This window comes from Passer montanus, unplaced genomic scaffold (assembly GCF_014805655.1).
Source record: "Passer montanus isolate IOZ18808 unplaced genomic scaffold, ASM1480565v1 scaffold6, whole genome shotgun sequence".
Taxonomy (NCBI): domain Eukaryota; kingdom Metazoa; phylum Chordata; class Aves; order Passeriformes; family Passeridae; genus Passer; species Passer montanus.
The window spans coordinates 10,126,383-10,148,882 of NW_024371037.1; the positions used below are offsets into that span (position 1 = coordinate 10,126,383).

The 22,500-nt window shown below is 35.7% G+C and overlaps 1 protein-coding gene across 7 annotated transcripts in view; it reads right to left on the minus strand.

Annotated features, from left to right (window-relative positions):
• Positions 1–22,500, minus strand: part of FOXP2 (forkhead box P2) — a 407,162-nt gene that overhangs the window by 7,737 nt on the left and 376,925 nt on the right. For all 7 annotated transcript variants that reach the window (XM_039726874.1, XM_039726869.1, XM_039726875.1 and 4 more), the window contains one exon: positions 22,198–22,361. In XM_039726874.1, coding sequence (XP_039582808.1) covers positions 22,198–22,361 — 164 coding nt within the window. The remainder of the gene's footprint in view (positions 1–22,197; positions 22,362–22,500) is intronic.

Consider the following 22,500-nt stretch of genomic DNA (forward strand, 5'->3'; position numbering starts at 1 on the left):
ACTATTATCACAATATTTGTTTTCCTTTGTTGCTCCCAAGAAATTGCATTTTGTGCACTGTTACACCTACCATATTATTTCATTGCTGGGATTTTTCAGTCGTCCTTACTGGGACCACCACTATTTCATATCTCCACCTGTGACACACAGTGGGATTTGCTGAGTGCACCCTCAGCAAGGCTGTCAGTAGCACCAAGCTGAGTGGTGGCTAATTTGGTGGAGAGAAGGGATATTATCCAGGGGCACCTTTAGGGTTTGAGGAGTGAGCCCACATGAACCTTAGAAGTTCAGTAAAACCAAGCATGAGATCCTGCACCTGGGTCAGAGCAATCCCCAATAGAAAACAGATTGGAGGCTAAAGGGTTTGAGAGCAGCCCTGGGGCTATCTCCATAAAAGGACCTGGGGATGAAAAAATGGACATGAGCTGGAAATGTGCACTTGCCACCCAGAAACCCATAAAAGGACCTGGGGATAGTGGTGGATGAAAAAATGGACATGAGCTGGAAATGTGCACTTGCCACCCAGAAAGCTAATTGTATCCTGGACTGCATAAAAGGAAGCATGCTTAGCATTTTGAGAAGTGATCCGCCTCCCCACCCCGCTCTGTACCCTGCTCTCATGAGGTCCCACTGGAGGGGTCACCAGTACAAGACAGACATAGACCTGTTAGAGCAGATCCAGAGAAGGGCCACAAAAACAGTCAGTGGGACACCTCTCCTATGAAGAAAGGCTGAGAGAGTTGGAGTTGTTCAGCCTGGAGAAGAGAAAGCTCCAGGAGACCTTTCCATACTTAAGGGGGTGTATAAGAAAGATGGGAACTTTCTACCAAGGCCTGTAGTGACAGACGAAGGGGTAACATTCATAAACTCGAGGAGAGTGGGTTCACATCAGATATAAGGAAAAACTATTTTATATGAGGATGGTGAGACACTGAAACAGATTGCCCAGAGAAGTTGTAGATGCCCATTCCTGAAAGTTTTCAAAATCAGGTTGGATGGGGCTTTCATCAATTCAATGAAGGATATCCCTGCTCATGGCAGAGAGGGTGGAGTAGATGATCTTTAGATGTCCCTTCCATTCCAAACCATTCTATGACTCATTGCTATACCTTTGTTTCCATGCTTAAGTTCTGACTACAGAACTTTTTTCCCAAATGCATTCAATTCCTTTGAGGGTGGTGTCCAGGTTGCTTTATTGCACTTCAGTGGTTGGAATGCAGCCACTGTATAAACAGACAGGATAACAACAAATAGCCATTCAAATGCACTACACATTAAGATATAAGTTCCTCTTGTATTGTAATTTTTTACTATTGAGGACTACATTTTTGCAAGGACAGTTCAAAGATTAATTTGATGACTAATCTCTGGAAGGATTAATATCTTAAAGGGCTAATCACGAATAAAAAGATTTTTTAACTATACTTTCTTACAGATTAACAGTAAATCAAGACTAAAAATCAAGCAGTTCAGGCATCCACACAGAAATAAATTTCATAGTACGTTCTGTCAGAAGCTTAAGAAAGCTTTCTAAGTTTTAGAAAACACTGCCATACAAGCATCTCTTTCTGGAAGAGCAAATACAAGGAGTAACACATTTGCTCATGAAACAAACAATTCTCTCAACCCTAGAGTTTTTTTTCAAAATCAAAGGTTGAAAGGCAAAGTACAGGCATGAACCTTGGTTAGAGATGTACTTTATATGTGTTCTGAGGAAGCAACTATGCAAGATATGTATGAAAACCAAAAAGCTTTCCTTTTTCTTTTCCACAAGCAAAAGATTTGAAGATTTATGTATATACAGACAGAAATATACTTAAATGTGAATATTTGCAAAATTTTGCACTACCATTTTGTTGCACAATAGGAGCATTGTGCTAAGAACAAATTCCCATGTGAAGTACTGAGTATTTAAACAAAAATTCTGAATAAATATTTCTGTTCCATGACTTCTTATTAATATATATGCTACTCAAATCCTAAAACATGTCATAGTGTAGTGATTTTGGACTTGTGATCAAAACTTTCTGATCTACTATATAATTGGAATCTGTATTTTAGGAAAGTTTAGCATAATTTCTTGATAAACCAATCATGTTCAGAATTAGTCAGTACTTTTTCTTAATTACAATGAAGATACAATGAAGGACGTTGTTATTAATTTCATAGATGTCAACAACTCGAGGAAACCCTGCTAGAGGATTAGGAAAAAAAACTGTTACATGATGAAAGGCTGAAAAAATAGATGTCCTAGGTTATAGAAAGAGCAACTGGTCAGATGCTAGAGTTAAAAATTAGTACAGACAGTGAAGCACTGAACCAGGTTTTTGGGGATGCCTAGAGTCCCCATCTTTGTGGGCCTTTCCCAAATCATTCTTGGAGTTAGGTATACATTTGTGAGAAGCATATTAAGGCCTTCCTAACTCTTTGGGATAATAAAAGGATGATGGAGACATCTCTTAGCAAGTACCACTACGACACCATGTTCAAATGTTCCCATCAAATTGCCTGTCTCCTTTGAATAAATGCTGGCAGAATACACCTTTACCTGAGCTCAGGGTGCGAATGCAAGGTCACAAACAAAAAGCAAGGAGATGAATGCAGCAGCAGCAGCAAAAAAAAAAAATATGGCTATCCTAAATGATTTCAAAGAACTTTTTGGTAAAGATATAAACAAATGAACATCCTCATTTCCATGGATTACCTTTACAATTGATGGATCTACAATTATAAAGAAGACTTTTCCTGTACCCCAGCACTTTCAAAGTATTGCTCTGTGAGAGATGTTTTCAATACAAAAGAAGGATTCTAATATCATGCAGATCTGCCTACTCAATACATTGCTTTTTCTTTGCTCATAGATTGCAGAACATGAAGTTCCTCTTTCTCTGTGTCTGCCTCAAACATTTACTCTTCTGCATGCTTTACAGCTTCATATGAAGATTCTTCTCACTCCTTGCAACTAACTGGCAAATTACAACTGCATACTGTATCCTTAAAGAAATCACCATTTCTAATATTTACCTGGAATTACTGCCAGGAGACAGGTAACAGTGGCTGGACACTTATAAAGGCCTTATGAAGACCGTAGGATTTTGGAGAAGAGCTTTGTGGTTTCAGAGGAAAAAGAAAGATAGCGGGACAGGCAGCTGAGGGATAAATATCTACTAGGAAGGAATGCGTAAAGTAACTTTCAAATATTTAGGGATGAAGCCAAATTCTCAAAGTCTGCAATAACTCATCTGATACAATGCAAACTTGTCTTCTGAATTCTGCAGAAGATAAGCCTGATCCCACCTTGGGAAAATGTGTTTAGTGCGATAGTTACTAAAATCCTGCTAAAATCTAGACAACAGCAACAAAACAAGTGTTACATTCAATTTCTAAACATTAGAACGTGTGCTGTTGCTGACAAGAAAACAACCAGATCATATAACCAAGTACATGATTTCTTAATTAAATTGAGTGGAGCTGGTGTCAACAAGGAGAAGATATACCTGATACAATATTCTCAATAATGAATAGCACATTTTCTACAGTGGATGCACTTCACATCAACTTTAATGTAACGGGATACTGAATAAAGCGAAACAGCAGTGAGAACTCAGGACATGGAAATATAAATAATTACAACAATTTTCAGATTTTTTTAGCAAAATAGCACTCATCTAAACTTTGAATAAAAGATCAAATTTTTCTTTGGAAAACATATGAAGGCAGACAATGCCTTTTATAACCACCAGCACTGTGTAACTACAGTAATCCTTTTCTTCTTCCAAACAATAAATTTAACAATTTAATTTTCCTTGTATATCTTTCATGCAATTAGAAGGAAAAAAAAATTAGTTCATTAGTTCATGTTTCATTTGTATAAATGAAAAAGGAAAAAAAAAAAGGGAAGAAGTTCAGTGATTCATTCTGAAAGTTGCCAGGAAAATTCCAGGATTCAACTAGGGTTCTGGGTCGTCTAAGCATCGTTGCCCATATCCTCCAAAAATCTTTGATTTTCTGCTAAAATAATATAAGAAAAAGTGCTGTGGGACATCACGACAGAGAGATTTAGGTAGTTAAATCAAGGTAATGACTGACTGGCAGGGAAAATACTTTGCTTTTGGCTTTGTATTGAAGTGGTGGTAGATGTTGAGAGAGAGAAGCTGCCTAGGTCAATGTGCTTACTGTGAGCTTTGTAGCCAAGAATATGATTTGCAACAAGTCATGTAATTCTTTTAAGCTCTTTTGGTGCCTTTTTATTCCACTCAGGGGTTGCAATAATCAGTCTAAAATCATGAAAGGATAATCTTTTTGCTGGGTTGCAGCTGAAAGTATTTTGTATTGCTATGGAGACTTAGGCACCTAGTAACACTAGGGAGTTTTTTACTTTGGTATTCAATGGCACAAAGGGCAATAAATTACATCATGTCTTGAAGTCCCTCCCAAGCTTATTTTGTGTGAGACTTTAATTTTGATACTATTGACTCACTAGCTTTCCAAGTGACTTCATACAGAAGTTATAAAGACGATGAATTTTCTAAAACTTAGATGAAGAAAGTTTTCCCAGGGGAATCTTTGGGACTGAAAAATTTGTAAGCCATATGTGTCATGGGAAACTACTTTGATTTTCTTTGAGTTTATGTTTGTTCATTAAACAAATAAAGATTCTTAAGAGTTAAAAAATATGAACTAAATAATCAGGTAGCTCTCAAGAAACTTTAACTATTTCCCAAACCAGCTGATGTTCCATTTGATCCATTCTTTCTCATAATTCTGTAGACAGCCTTAAGCCCACAAACATTACATCTTCAAAACCAACTGGTTAGTCTGCAGATATTCCTTCAACTGTACTATCTATTCACTATCACTATTCACAATTACTGTTCTTCAGTAATGAAAAAAAAAAAACAAAAAACAACAGAGTGCTATCTTTGTGTAACACAGTATCTTTTACAGAACTTCACATTTTCAGTGTAACTTTTAACATCAGACACCTGCATTTTCTATTTATGTTTTTGCTTATTACCAACAGGTGCTCTCAATTCTTTTATGTAGTGGGCATCCTGGACTGCAAGTGCAATTTTATTCAGCTACACAAAGTGTTCCAGTAAACACTGGGAGAAAATCCACAGCTACAGAATTCTTCAAACTGCAGAAGTTTGAAAATATTTGTGTTCAAGCCAACAAGGTAAGCTACTAAGGTCAAATAATTCTGTGGCCAATCTAATAATTTATATATGCTTTCATATTTTCATATGTGAACAAGGTTTAAAATATTTATTTTTATCTGAATAATTTTTGCTTTCTAAAGACTTTTTTGCATTAAGTACTTTTCAAGTTTAATCTGTTGAAATATATTATGTACAACTTCTATTGCTGTCCCTATCCTAACAGAGGTGAAATACCATATCCTTAGGAGGACCTATCTTGCCAATACAGCTATAGATCTGTAGGATAGTCCATGGCAATTTTGAAAGAAAAACTTTCTTTTCCACTCCATTATTTCAGATTTAGAATTTTTATATTTATGCTTTGCTAGACAAATCCTCAAATCCTGTAATATTTTCATGTTGTCTAATTCTTGCTCAGTCTTTCTACAATTTTACGCTATTACAAAGACTTAATTATTTTTTCTAAGTAGAAGTGAACTGTTTATTGATGCAAATATGTACAGCCACATAGGGACATACTAATCCAAATATTGAGAAAGGGAAGAAAGTATTAGATGAGTAATTAAATATAAATTCAGTAATGCTACAACTGTCAGATAATCCATTATTATTTCTCCTTTAAGAAAACTTTCCCCATGTATTTATCACACATACTGACTGAAATGATGAAGAAGTGGCATTATTTCTAGTTAAAATAATGCCTATATGCAAATCTCTGGCTTTGAACAAGAAAGGGAGGAACGTCCTGTTGTCACATACCCTTCACAGGAAGCTGAGGGTGTGCTACCTCATTTCAGTAAGGAGAGAGTGAAGCTACAACATCCTGGTGGAAGAAGATCAGAAATATAATTCTAATCCTATAGAAGCACTACTCTTCAGTGGGGGTGTTTATGGATGTGCTTTATCAACCTGCCACTTTCAAATTACACCCTTACATCCTGGGCTCTCCAAGAACCATTTTGAGAAAAGAATTGGAAGTAACATCCTTTTATTTTCTGAAATGCAACACTGAAGCACTAATCATACCTTTGAAATATACCTATTATTTATCATTTTATCCATCACTAAGAATTTCAAGTCTTCCATGGTGGAGTTGGGAGTTACATTGACTTGGCAATGGAAAGCAGAGGCAACAAACAGTCCTAGCTGGCAGGCACTGCTGCAGATGCTGACAGGAGATAAAAGTTCACAGGAGTAGTTAATTAGGCCACTAAAGTTCGTCCGTAGTTCATCTCTAGAGGAGATGGCATAAGATGGAATTAATGATCAATGGTCACAAAGTGCCTCTGGCATATCAAGCAAGGTAGGAGCAAGAATGAATGAGTTTGTGTAAGTCAATTATTGCTTTTACAACCTCTAAACCAGACTTTCCTATTTATAGTATCTGTTGATAAAATTTTAGCAGTCAGTGTAGAAGCAGCTAGCGTTCTTCATGTCCTCCCTTCAACTACACTAGAATAAAAGGGAGGTGAGTCCCATGGGGCAGGGGTAAAGAAAAATAATAATCACAAACCCCATAATTACTGATTGCAAAAAACTGGTCTTGCAAGCACAACTTTTCTTTATTTAATAAATGAAAAAAAAAATAAACTCAGCTAGTGCTGCATCTAAGATCCATCCCTTCTGTGAGCACCTGATATGACTTCACTAGTACCTGTAAAACAAAATCCAGAACATCTTTCTGCTTATGCCTGATTGCTAAAATTGCTATGTTGCTTCTGCTCACTCTCTCAGTGGTTCTGTTTTAAAGAAAACACACTCTAGGATCACTAGATAATGCAGGTTAAGGGCTCCAGAATATCTCTAGGTGAACCTACTGCCTAAAGAAGGCACAGCTAGGTCACAACAGATTGCTTGGGATTTTATCTGGTCAGATTTGGAAAACCTTAGAGGATTTGGACTATATGGCATTGCTTGTCAACAGCCCCATCCACTGCCTAACTGTCCTCATGAGGAAAGAGGATATATATCCATACTTCTTTATGTCCAGTCTGAAACATTCATTTTAACTTATGCCCTCTGTCTCTCATTCTACCATCAAAGTAAAGAGCCTTCTTGCTTCTCTTCCTGTAGGTACTGAGAGTCAGGTCCCCTCAAAGCCCCCTCTTCTCCTGGCTGATCAAGTTCAGCTCTCTCTGGCTCTCTCCAGAGGGCAACTGCTTCTTTTTCTGACCAGGTGGGTAGACTTATGCTGAACTCACCCCAGTTTCTGCTGTAATTCTTGAATTTGAGGTGTCAAAACTGGACTCAGATGGCTCAGTGCAAGGCATGGCATTTCATAAAGTTCCTCTGGGCCAAGTCCTTCAGCCCAGGTCCTCTAATTGTCATTTTACCCTTATGCATATTGACTGTCCCCCTAATTTGGTATCTTCTGCAAACTTAGTGAGAAAAAGATCCATCCTGCAGGACATCAAATAAGATGTAAACCAAACATTTGCATATGTACATACATATGTACCCAGCATATTCTTACATTCCAGGAGAAATCAGAGAATACCCAGGAATTGCAAATGTAAGACTAGAGTAAAAGTCAAGAAGAATTACTAACTGGATGTGGAGATCTAGCATGAAAATAGCAGAGGAAAGCTACTCTTTATATGAGTGTCCATGTATGTCTAATATCAGAGGGAAGTGGGACAGCAGGAAGATACTCATTATTACCTGAAAATCTGAACTAAGAGAAAACATAGTGCTATTTTAAAGAGAAGAGTATGCCACAAGCTATACAGGGTGTCTGGAAAGGAAGTACTAAGAGGGCTGTTTAATGAAGAAAAAGGAAAAAGAAAAAAAAATCTAAAAAAAGGGTGATTTTATCTATACCTTTGGGGTTTAGGGGAATATAGATAGCAGAAAATATTAAGACATTACACTTATATTAGCAAGAAAAATAAAACCCAAGCCTTTTTAAAAAACACAAACTTATTAGTTAACAGGGCATATCCAATTAGTCCTGACATAAATAGAGAGAATAAATGAGAAAATATTTCTTGCTTGTGTTTGCATGGATAAAACTGTTCTGAATTTCAACATTAGTGATTTTGCTAATGTTATAGATTAGCAAGAGTGTAAAAAGTTTCAAAGACCAAATAAAAAGATTTCAGACCTGAGAGAGCTCCTTGTCTTATTTAGAAAAAAGGGAAAAAAAGGGAAAACAAAGATAAAAATATTTTGAGAAACGGAAATTGAGAAATGGGATTGTAAGAAGTTACAAGAAATATCAGAAGGACATTAGGAATGATTCAGAGTGACTGAAAGCAGAATAAGAAATGAGGGAAAGCTGAAGACATAAAGACAAAGAGTTTCCTTGGATGAACTCCAGATCTCATTTAAGTCAACGGCAAAATTCCCCTTGACTTCATTAAGGACATGATTTTGCTTTTGAAGTTTATTCACAGAAGATGCAAGTAAAATATGTAATGCATCTGACAGAACGCTTGGGGAGAAGGGGGAATAACCAAATGTGAAACACATATTTTTCTACCAGATGAATGAGGTGGAATAACAAGTATATGTAAGACCAGTGATTTTACTTGCTCTGTGAGCCTTCTAAGAATAATGCTGCAGTAAACAAGGAGAGCAGATGGGCATATTCAAATTTGCAAATTCCTGTGAGAAACTCCCAAAGATCCAACTCATACTAAAAGTAGACACAAAGATTTGACAGTAATAAAAGTAATCCAATTAAGAACAAAAGATTATGTCACAACATAGGCAGGTTAGCAGTAAGTCTCTAAGATCCTACATTTGATTTCTATTTTTAATAGAATTATGAATAGCCCTGAAGATGTAAACAGAGATAACAACATGATATACATAAAGATTACTTATATGTGAAATTAACTGTGAAAAAAATCCAAAGCTCACAACTCATGGCAAAATCAATTTACTGCTGACAAAAAAAATGGAAAGAAAATAAACTACCCATATATGTCCATCTACTATAACCACTTGGGAAATATATTATGAATCTTTCAATGGTGCTTCTGCTTGAGAAGTCAAAACCCAGTATGTTACTCTAACTAGGAGAGAACAATGACAATGACAAATATATTAAAAATGTTTATGTATTTGTAAATAATGTAGTCCCTCACTTCAACTTCTATAATCAATGTACCTGCCTACCCTTTAGCTATTACTTACTCATCCCAAAAACCATATAGAAGAATCCTGGAAAGAACAACAGAAGTGACCTATGGCATGGTAAACATACCTGTGGGAGGAACTTTGAATCAGTTTAATTTAGCTGCCTCTGGAGTCAACGTAAGAGTAGAGGTTTGGAGATATGAGTAATAGTGAGATACGAAAAATGTGGAAACATGGAAAAAAGGACACATTCACCTTTGCTTCAAACTTAAGGATTTAATATTTAGTTAATTTAAAATGGCAGATTTATAATAATTTTATCCTTATAGTTATCACAAGACTAATTTATTATAAAAATAAAAAGGCATAAAGCAACTGCAAAAGAGAAGTTTCTAAAATCCTCAGTATGCTACACAGTTAATGAGCTCTGATTTTCAAAATTATTATATATTTAAATCCTATTAAAAATATTAAGTATTCAGTAATTCCAAGATGCCATCTATCATTAATCTAAAGGAAAAAATGCTTTAACACTTAATATTGACCTTCACACTGCAGAAGCCAGCTAGCCATTAATTCATGGACACTAGGAGCAAACCTCCCGTTTTTCTTTCCTATAGTATATGCACTGCCCAACTCAGGGATGACTTATCTGCTTATCTACAAATATACAAACACATTTGATCCTGAAGAGGCTGGAATTAGTGCTTGGTGCTTCCTGCCCTATCAGTTTGGGCCAGCCCAAGCACATACAATTATTAGCTGGTTCTCTTCAAATTAGGGACAGTTAAAACAGAGTTTATTTTTGAAGGAAAGTTTGAAAATGGCCATTGGTGGCATATCAAGATTAAAAAGAAAATATTCAAAACAAGTTTTTGAAGAATTTCGACTCTATAGTAAGGAGTCTGAGTGGAAAAAGTGTTCAAAATAATTTTTAAAAATTCCCAACAATCAAACACGTTCTGTTCTTTTAGCTTACTACAAAGAAATTAGCATTGTACAGAAAAATTTTTAGAGTATAAATTGACAGATTAAATTTGACAGATTTAATTTGACAATGTCATTTTCCTTTAACAAAATAAAATATTTCATTGATTAAAAATAGGCAGTGAAAACATACAGAGGATTTTTTAATCTTATGAAATGTATAATTAAATTGAGCAGGTCTGGGTGTTTTGTCTATTGTTTGGGGTTCTCTTTTTAAATTATTATTAGTATTACTTTTTGACTTGGCAAGAAAAGGCAAAGACTATAAATATGCCATTAATACCCCATTTGCACTCATATATTAAATTATGAACATAGAGAAAGACATCTTTCTGAAAAACTGGCACATTAAGAATACACTTTCTTTAAATATCAAATGAGGCTTAAAGCTCACGTACAATTAGCCCTTCTTACAGGATCCAAATTTTTAAGAATCAATTTTTGACTAAGAAGATAACATTAACATAGATTTTCTGATTCTAGCAACTCTTACTAAAATTCCCATCCTTGACATTTGCTTGCTCCCTTTGGTGTCTAAATAAATGTATTTTCCCTGTGATAGAACCACAAGAAAGTAGAAACTTGACTAGAAATTAGCTTAGGGCACAGGCCTCTAAAGTCTTTCAACCCGTCAACTGCATCTAGTTCAAACGTCTAAAGTTAACATGCTAAACAAAGAAAAGTATTAGGGAGAAAGAGCACAGAAGTTTTTGAGGCAAAATTTCAAAGCAAAATGACAAAGTACTAGAGATTTCAGTGTGAATATTTTTGGGGTTATTGAAGAACCATAAAAAATAGCAAACCCAGAAACAACAAAGTTCAAGACAAGAGGCTGTGGATCAGGCATGCTCTGTAGTGACTAATGCTTGGGAAGTTTTAAAAATTGTACCAGTTACACAGAAACTTAGCAGCAGCAATTAAGTACCTCAGTGTTATTTGTGGGTTAAAACTGATATTCTCTACACAAAATCTGGAAAGCTATTCAATGATCCTGCAAAAGCTGAGGGAAAAATTGGACTGTGCTATATGTAGGATTTGTACATTTTAATATAAATACATACTATATAAAATTCTTTTTCTATTTCTGTTGCAAACATTTACATCAATAAAACTCTTGGGAAACATAGAGCTGATCAGATAAATAGTATGGAACAACTTCCTCAAGGGAGTTGACAGCTCCTCCAAGTTAAGTATCATTGGCAAACTCAGTATCCCTTCCAGTCCTGCATCCATGTCATTCATGAAGATTTTGTAGAGCAAAGGGGCAAGGATGGAGCCCCGAGGAACTCCACTAGTGAGTTGAGGTGATAACTCACCAGTCTGATGTCACCCCATTCACTGTAACCCTTTGTGCCTGACTCATGAGCCACTTGCTCACCCATCACATAAAGGGTTTTTCCAGCTGAGTGCTGGACACTTTGCCCAGAAGGATCCTGTGAAAGACAGTATTAAAAACTTTACTGAAGACCAAAAAGATCACATCTACTGGCTTGCCTAGATCAAACAGGTGGGTTATCTTGTTATAGAAGGTAATCAGGTTTGACAGCCTGACTTTCCCACTCATGATGCTGTGCTGGCTGTGACTGTTGTCCCCCTCTTTTTTTTTCTCAATACTTCCCAGAACAATGATTTTGTTAGACACTAAATTGAGACCAACAAGCCTGTAGGCTCCAGAGTCCTCCTTCTTGCCTCTCTTGGTAATTGGGACAACATTCGCCAGCTTCCAGTCAGCTGGGACCTCTCTGGATTCCCAAGACCGCTGGCCTAGATGGACTAGCTTAGTCTACTAAAACAAGCCTGCAGAAAGGACAGCTCTTCAGTTGTGGTTTTTTTTGCTGATGGCAGTATTTAACAAGTAGAACCAGACACCACACTCAACACAGACAATTGGGTCAAACTGGCCTGTTAAGGACTTTCTGCACTACTCTTGCTGACATTTCTCATATTAGCTGAATTTTATGCTCACTATCTTGGCTCTGGGAAGCCAACTTTCAATTTGATCTTAAAAATAAGAGTACTTAAAAGAATTTTGCAATGATAGCTGTTCCAAATTATAAAATAAATGGATATGGACAATTCAGCTATCTTTATAAAATGTGGCATTCATGAAAAAAACCCTACTTTTTCAAGATTTATGATATGGAGAAAAGGAAACAGAGTTAGAAGGAACTTCAAGAGACCATAAAGCCTCTTAATTTACTTTCCCTACTCCAAAATAGGATCATTTATAGCTAAATCACTTTTGACTACTTTAATTTATTCTTAGAAGCTTCCAGTATCAGTGGTTCTAAAGGCTTTCTGTGCTGGTACATATTATCAGCATTTTATTATCCTAAATTCAAAAAGGTGGGGATTTTTTTCTGGTGTCTAGCCTAACTGTTCCTGCCAAAATACCAGACAATTATTTCTTGTCCCATTCCCAACGGACAAGTTCTTTCCCATCTTCTCTGAACCATCTTCTAAAGGCTGTCATCATTTCCCACCTAGTTCCTCTCTTCTCAAAAAAACTTGTGTTGTTAGTATTTCCCCAGTCTTCAGAAAAGACCAAGCAGAAGTACTCTGTGGAAGACAGAGTTTGCAACATTCCTGTTAAGCATGTTCTCAAAAGCCACATACCTTTGTCAGCACATATTTGTCACCAGCTTCTACTATTAAGAAAGACTGCATCCAGTGATTCTTTTACTGTTAACATATGAATATTCATATTAACATATGAATGTCATTCCTCCCATTTTCATACTATTGCAGATTTACCATTTTGATGTGAAGAGCATATTGGATGAATATGCTATATCTGTATCATTTCTACAAGAAAACACAAGTATCGCCTGCCTGCAGACTGAGCTGATTAGGAAATATCTGAGATATCACAGAGCCTAGATTAACATATCCTGCCTCTTAACCACATACTTTGGCCTGTGCTTAACACAGACTTCAGCTTGTGGGCACAGGGCAGGGTATTCCTGGTGAACAAAATATATACAGTCCAATACAATTGTCATTAATATATCTATATATATCTAGCTATAAAATAAAATATAAAACATATATGGTTTAAATTGTACTTCCAGTAGCTCCAGATAGGTACAAACACATTATTAATTCTCTCATAATGTTATGAATTCAAGGGCATGATAGTTACAGAAACCACTTGATGGTTGCTCATCTCACAGTATGTCACTGCCACCAGGCATGGTTTGCCTCTGGGCTTTATATACCCCTAGTGCAGTTAATGGCAAGTGGCTTTGTGTCAAACCTTTCTCCAAATGAAATGATGCTATTCTACAGGGGGACAGAACTGTAATAATATACACCCTCTATTCAAACTGCATCTGAAGGTCCTTCTCAAAGTCCTTCTCAAAACCCAACTCCCTAGAATCTGTAAGAGCTTGGGGGAGGGATTTGACAAACCTTTTTGTTTTGCCTTTGTACAGCACTTCCCACAACAGGGCCCCCAGTCCATCCATAATAGTGTATATTAAAATAAACCATAACAGTTTAGCTGAATATAGCTGAAATTATCTTTTTCCTCACAGGAACAGAGACAAAGAAGAAAGACATTACATACAAGCACATCTGGAATTCTTCAAAAAATCTGTTAATACCTACCCACCATAACTAAATACAAACTGTCTTTTTATGGAATGGCTTGTAGACACATGAGGAAAATGGACAGTCTGCTCTATCAGAAACAGTCTGTTTGGTCTACAAAATAAAGATTCAAAGCTCACAGTGTGCTCTCTAGAATACATTTGTGAAACATGAGGAAGAGTAAAAAAGACTTTGTAAACTAAAACACATATCAGTGAAACTAAATTGGAATATATTTAGTCTGGAAATTGGAATATCACTTATAATCACCAAAGGAATGAAGTTTCACAGTGTCTTTCAAATTTGAGATGGACTACGATAGCTTTAGGAGAGGAATTGTAATAAATAGGTGCCCACAACATGACTCTTATCTTCTGTGTTCTTAGAGAAGGAGGAGATAAAACCTCCGAGGGGATTTTTTTCAGCTATGATGTCTGATAACGGCAAATTTGCAAGGAATGAAGAGAAGGAGGAAAAACATGAAGAGAAATAAAAATCAATTTTGGGGGAAGTCCCTAATTACCCAGACTACTACTGTCATAGCATAATACTGCATCAAATAAACATATCTCCTTATCCATCTCAATCAGAAGCTTTTTATACAGTGTAACAATGAACTTGGTAAAATCTTGGTATAGGAGGGAGACTACTGGATATTTTCAGCCTAATTTAAGATACACTTTCAATGTTGCTGTTTTATTTGGAGAAAACCACCAGAATACTTGCAGTTTGAACCATAACAGAAATTACATCAGGACTGTACCACACATATGCATTCCCAGCACTGATGTAAATCAAAGGCTTTTTTTAGATGCAAGTGCACTTCGCCAGAAGATTGGGAACTTTGCTTTTGCATATGGACTTTACCAGGTATAATCGTGTCTTTAGCTGTCCTGAAATTTAGTAACTTCACTGTGACCTACACATGGGGTTTCACATGAGATAAGCCTTTCTATAAAGTCTTAAAAAAAACCAACCCTGAATTCGAATTGTTAATCTTTTAAAATGTGTAAACTCTCTAGTTTTCTATTAATTCTAAAGATTAAGCAATAGTCAAATAACACCTTCTCAGCATAATGTCTTACATTTTTCAAGGAATGCTTGTATTTATGGATCATAATTTAAACTACTGCTATAAGTGTTATCAATTGGATATAATTGCATGTTTTTATTTGACTTTTTATGTGATAAGAAAGTTTAAAGACAGATTTTGGGCATTATTATGCTCAAAATTTATACAGTCCATTTTCAAAAACTTTGGCTTATAATATCACAGCTACTTAAAAAACAAATGCAATCATCAATAGTGGATAAAATATGTTACTGTCTGTGCAGTTTTAGAAGTACACTTTAACAGCACTGTCATTTCAGCTTTTGCATTGTGCAAAGACAGGACTCTTTTATGAACTAATTTTAGGAGTTTGCAGAGAAATTTAGTTGTGCAATGTCAAACAATTTTTTAACATCTGCAAAAACACTTAGGATGCTGCCTTTTCCTATACAGACCTTTTATGTGAAAAGCAGAAGTATCTTGTCCATAGACTGAGAATTCATGATAGCAGTACCACAAAGTTTTCAGCAAGACAGCTTCCAAAAAGATTCTGTGAAGTCCCACAGGAGCCTACCAACTTCTATAAGCCATGCTATGGGGATCTGACTCTTTTCAGCTGAAGGCACTGTATCTCTGGAGTGATCTTTTTGTTAAGAGCATTGGGAATGTGCTCTAGAAGTGCAACAACTGGGGCCGGAATAATGTAAAAAAAGATACAGCAACTTCTGATCAAAAGTAAGACATGTAACATTTAAGAAGCTAGAGACAAAATGATAAAGAATTGGACCATCAGTGTTGGAAAATAAGTAAATTGATGAACAGAAGCAAACATAGAGGATAAATGGACTAAAAAGTAAAGTAATGTAAAATCAAATTTTAAAAAGGAGAATAGAAATATTTAGGAAAACATTCAAGAGAAAAGTTGTTTCAATGGGAATGGTGAAAAATATTATTAATCAGAACATCATTGCTTATTTTTCCATTAGTGTCCACAGGTAAACGGCTCTGTACAAAAGCCAAAATTATTTCACAGCATATTCTCACAATAGAACTTCTTTCAATGGAAATATGCTCAGACAAAAGCTATAACCTTTAAGGTCCCATTTCCTAGCTGTTCCTCTCTTCATATAAAAATAAAAGTCAATTGTTGTCACAAAGTCTCTTTGCCCATTATCATCCTTATGTTAGATTTATGAATAAAAATGTGTGAAATTAAATTATACAGGCATTAAAATATCATGTGATTAGGTGAAACGTTTTTGATGAACAAGGATACCCAGAAATACTGCAATTGCTACCACATTCATCTGCTCAATTACATGCTTCTCACCTATTTAATAATGCTTGTTACATCCCTGTTAATTGATGTGTTTCGCAAGTTTATTTTCTTATACACTATGTCAAGTCTTATACAATGAACAAGAGACTTGGATCATAGCAGTCCCCTAGAACAGAACAAGCCTCCAAGGTAAATGCAAAGAGATCATGAAATGGGACAATGAAACGATAACACAAAAAAAAAAAAAAAAAAAAGGAAGAAGGAAAGACAGGGGATTGGAACATTATAACATTATGAAGTTAAAGAAACAAGGGAATGAAAGGGATTAAAACTGGAATGATAGGTAACCTACTGTAAGTGGTGTGAAAGCTTAACAGTGGGGGACTGGAATAATCAGATATGGGAACGACCTGACAATGGAATGCTTTCAAACTGAAGCACCTCAAAAGTAAATGATCTTAGAGCAGAATAATCATATTTGCCTCTGGGAATAAAATTTAAAGATAAAAAAGTTTGAAAAAAAATAACAAGTTTGATGATTATGCAGATAGAACTGCAGAGAGAAATGATCCAGTCAGGGCAAGAGTGAGAAAAGGTAAAGGAGTAGGGTTGGGAACAACAGGAGAATAAAAAGAAAAGGTGACTGAAACCATAGATGCTTGGAACTCACTTTTTCCAGGCAAAATCCAAGACGAAGGACTACACTGCGTAAGATTTTTTTCCCTTTCATTTTTTTTTTTTCAGATTGACTATTACTCTTGCTCATTTGGACAAAAGTTATCCTTTCTCATAACAACCTACCATAACATTTTCTAGAAACAGCTTTAAAGTTCATGGAATATATGTGTGTCTTGACATTTGGCTTCAAACAATTCCCGTCTTAGGTAGTACCGCACTACAATAGCTGTGAACATACTCATATAGGAGATGATGTATGGACTCACTTTTTGAGAAGCAACTCTAAAACCTTATTTCTTGTTTCCACTTTTCTAAAACACCTGTCAACAACTAAAATTCTAAAAATCAGAATGGCATTAACTCCAGGATTCTGGATCTGCTGTTAGAAACTAGATTGTTTTGGTTAAGTCAGTTGAGAATGAGTTTAGTTGCACTGTCAGTCAATACTCTCACAGAGTGAGCAGGGAGACAACCATGGTGACAAGCCCCTTCCTCAAAATCTCCACAGAGGGATATCTGTTTACTCTATCACATTTTCTAACTCCTTCCATTCCTTATTTAATGAGTTGCAGTGAGTTTTATCAGAATGGTATAATTGCCCCATTGTGTCCTATGGTAAGACTACATTTTCTTAGTCTACCATTTTCCTGGTTTTCTCATGACCATTTTCTTCCAGTTTCCTCAACTGCTATGAAGAATTTTGCAGATTAAAATTATACCTTCCCCTCCCTCCGCCCCCAGGATCATACAATGAGGCAAAGTGGCATTTTGCATGATGCAAAATTTTTCATTTGCCATGACCATGGGGGCAAGTGATGTGCTAAATAATATGTGTTTTATCACTCGGGTCTGTGCCAGTGGTAATAATCACTGAAGTGTAATCAGTCTAGTACAAATGCTGAGACAAACACCAGAAAAATAGTTGAACTTGATTTCCATCACTTATTTGCTATCCCCAAGAGTGAGAACTCGAGTGTATAATAGAGATAAGAAAAGTAATAGCACAAAGTTGATTTCACTATGATTCTGAGGTTCATTTAAAAATATAAATTTATTACTTCTGAAAGAACTGACCTTCAAATCCCACCAAAGCTCTTCAGCAGTATGCTGTGTAGTATATACAGGTTACAAAGAAGTTGTGTTTTCAGGAATGCATGAACTGTCATTATTGTTCCTAAGCATCATGTCATGTCTCATCCAATGCTGTTGTTTCTACAGGAGTGCTAAAACTTTTTTTTTGATGTTTCCCACAACCCAGCTTTAAACTGCACTTGTTTGGATTTGATTTCTTTAGTTCAAAATGCTGCATTTTTACTCCAAAGGTGTGTACTGTGGAACTTACAGTTACATCCATATACAATTATTATGCAATACTAGCATATACTAGCACCTAGTTTTACATAAATAAGGAATCTTTGTGCATAAAATATCTTCAGCTCTGTTTGTTGCTTTGAAACCTGTTGCTTATCAGCTCTAACTCACAATAAATTTAGAGAAGTAGTCCATGTTAAAATAATGAAAGAAGAAACAGTCTTAAGCATTGACTTAAAATACAATTGCCTGATACTGATTGTTGACAACTGATCTTAGAAGAATTTTAAATTTTGAACAGAACATATATGCTCACAATAAGTAACACATTTTCTCACTGAAGATTTATGTCAAGGAAACACTCAGCACCTACACACCAGGAATCACATTTGAAGGCCAGTCAAAGACAGAATTTGGATTTAATACTGCTGAAATACAGAAAGCAAACCAAGGAGTTAAGATTCCACTACTCATATGCTGCATCCTGGACTATGGAATTGCTGCCTTTCATCAGATACAGAAAGGAAACTGGGAGGCACAGAGAATAAAATTTCAGATGCTTTATGTAATAATTAACATAAGAGTTACCCCATCTACCAGGCCATGGTTATACTGATCACCTACAACTTACTGTGGTATTTATAAGTATTCAAAAAGCATTAAAAATGGAGCAGATTATATTTCATTACCTGAGGCCAAAATTTTGGAGATCTTGAAGTGCCCTAAATACACTGGCTGGGACTCACTGCACTTAACAAGCATTGAAGTGTGATACAGTTACTTGAAGTTTTAGACCTCCTGTCTTTCTCTAGTCAAGAGACTATTTTCTAAGGAAGCTGATTTGCCTGCCTATGTTAAGATACCTGGTCCGAGATGGGTAAATTAATGACTCTAACTACTCTTACTACTGTGTCTCTTCAAAACCAGATGTGAAGTACTAGGTTCGTATCCAAGAACTGAAACAATTTCCCCACTTTCTGATACTCAGTAGCTCAAACACTACAATAACAGAAATCAATGTCTCTGATAATGTTCCAGTGCTCAACCACAGATATATTGACTTCTGTACATACACACAAAATATGCTAAAAACTTTAATATGATCATCCCAAAATCAGATAGTTTTGCTATCATTTGGTTTTATCATATATGATAAAATGGAAGTACAATTTTAAGAACCAAATGCCCAGCTAAGATGCTTGACTTTGTCACTGGGGCTCTTTTTGCATTTGCTGCTGAAATACCAAACAAATGCCTCTCTCCAGAATCTTGTCTACAATCCAAGCTCTGCACCTTCCCAATTGAATGCCTTGATCTCTAAACTGTGCACAGCCTCTTGCCTCTTTCCTTAATACCTTGCTCCATTTTTCCTGCATGTGTGCACCTACTGGATGGCAGGCAACATTGCTCAGCATATACCTCCTGTTGTGGCTTCTGCATTTTCCTGGGAATCAGGAGATGGAGGTTTATTCTACTTGGAGATTAACAGAGCCTCTAAATTTATAGGTGAGTGTAGTAATTATCAGACCTCACAAACCCTTCTCTAGGTGAGAAAACTCACTTTCTCCTGAGAAGGTTCACTTCCTGGGTGAATCTTCTCAGGAGACTGAAAGTAAAAAGGTGCTTGTGCCAATAAAATACTTTTTTTTAAACTAGTTTATTAACTATTTTTCAGTTTAAATAAAAAAAAAAAAGAAAAAAGACATTGTGTTATCTGTGTGGGCAATGCAAAATTTCAATCGTGTCTTCGTTTTTTACCATATTCCTCACTTGTTTTACTTCTGTTTTGCTTTACTTATACTATTTTCTCATTTTCTTATGTAATGCTCTTTAACAAAAATGAAGGTCCCTGACCAATGTGGTCATGGAGGCAAGGAAGAGGTCTCCTCTGCCTTGGTACTCTGCCTCTCATGCAAGCCTTTCCCTACCCTGGCCTTTCGTTGCAGATTGCTTTTGTTCCCTTTTTTTCCCTGCAAAGAAAAGGAGAAAATGTCACAAGCGAGTGGGCATCTAGCTTGCATCTTTTGTCTAATGGCTCTTGGTCTCACAGAAGCCCAGAATTCTTGCACTAAGTTTGCTGCAAAGGATGAATGTGCATAGATCCTTTCTCCAGTGGTGTCTCAGGTATTTACATACTGTTGTTCCTGTCTGTCAAGAACTGAGCAATGCGTCCTCACAAATTTCAAAGGAATCAACATAGCAAGTCCCGAAAATGCCTACTTTGACAAATGACATCATAAAAATGAGAGAGGAAGGTTGAATCTTGAGTTAGGGTGTAACTTAAGGTATTTGCCTTTGTTATAGGCAAGAATTACTTCAATATGCACTATTTTAGCTATAAACACAGCTATAAATGAAGCCATATCTACATAATCATATGCACAGATATCACAGTTTATCCAGCAGAATGGCAGACACAACATAGGATATGTAAACAGATCTGCCTAACACTTACAAAACAACTTTAATAGCAAGTGTCATTCTTTTCTGTAAAGTAGCTGTTTTTAACACACATGATCTAACTCTTGTTTGCTCTTTAAAGTTTTATTGTCTTGGCATTTTATACAGGAAGAGAGCATTAGCATACTCAGGAGAACTGCTAAAAGTAAAAGGCCTCAAGCTACCCACTGCATGGTTGATAGCATAAAGCATGGGATATAAAAACTTTTGTCTGATTGCTCACTTTACTTGTTTTAGAGTAGTGTTACTCTCAAGAGCATATATTCATGTTCTTTCTACTTCAAGTTTTATTACTTCTTTTGTATTATTTAATACATCTAAAGACACTTCCAAAAGACAAATTTTTCCATTTTGAAAAAGTAATGGTTTGGAACCTGATAAAATACATGAATTTTCACAGTGTATTATTTTCAAAGGCAAGTAGAATAAATGTGCAATAAAACAATTAAATGCATGACAATAAACATTTCTATATGATCACAGATATATTAACATGCCAAACAAAAGAAGAAAAAAATCAGTAAAATATTTTCTTAAAAAAAGCTCAGATCAAAATGGATTCTTAACACATTAGAGCATAAGTAAAAAAGGGAGTCTGGTCTCAATTACTCTTACTGTTAAATATTCCACTCTAGCAATTAAAATGAACATTTAAGATGTGAAAGAAAAAATGGAATTAAAAAAGGCAAATGAGATCAGCTTTTTAAAACATAAAAAAAAGAGACACCATAATTTTAGATACACTTAAAAATCATCTTACAGTACATTTAAAATGAAGTCTACTTACATATCACACTGCTAATTATTATATAAATAACCTGGGAAACAATACCTCCAAGATACATGTTTTACTATTTAGTAAACAAGAAACTGCCATGTTTGACACCACTGATTAAGGCCAGGCATTTCTAAAGCTTCAGACACATTTCTGAAATCCACAATACATCAATTTTTAATACTTCCACTCTCTCAGCTCCATTAAAAAGATGGTAGGGGAAAGAATTTAGAGTAATTAATGATATAGTTAGCTGCTAAATATTAATAGGAATCGTAGTCTTGCATAAAATATAACATATAAACCTTGCCAATACAGACGCACCAGTAATTAAACTTGAATACGTAATTACACTGATTTATATGACAGGCAAAAAGTTACACTTTACTGGCTTCTATGTAAACTGTGCGCAACAGTTAAACTTTGCATTTTATGGTTTATATAAACGGGCAATATCTCTACTACAGTTCATAAATGGTTCGGCGAGTCATAGTTAAAATTATAACTAATTCCAGTGTGAACATTCGGACTATACCTTACAAACCAGGCTCTGAAAATGACCACAGAGATCAGCCTCCCATTACATTCAGAGCTTGGAAGGAAAATGGTGAGGCTTTAAAAAAAAAAAAGCAAAAAAAAAAGCTTATAGCAATAACTACAAAGTAAATGAAGACTCATCTATTTAAATGTTTTAATATAAATGTTTAGTTTCAAATATATAGCTCCAGATGTTTCACTTACCACCTTTCAAAGCTCTTTTGAGTAATATTGTGTCTTAGACTAAGGCATTTTTTCTTGAAAGAAAGCTGACTGCACTTACATGTGAGGCTGAGGAGAGCAGCCTGGACTGCTATTTCCATTACTGTCAATGTGATCCAGTGAACCATTGAGATCTTCATGGACTGCCTGCAGTAAGCCACTGGATGCGTTATTTATCAGTCCTGGGTTACTTAGCAATGGTAAACTGCTCTCTGCCAGTGCAGCCTACCAAAATGAAAAGTAAAACCAAAATTACTAGTCCATACATATACATAGCACTCTTACATGTATGAACATTTAGGAATAAACACACAGAGAACAGCTCATTTTGAGTAGTTGTTGAAGTGGTCAGAAGGATTTTGTG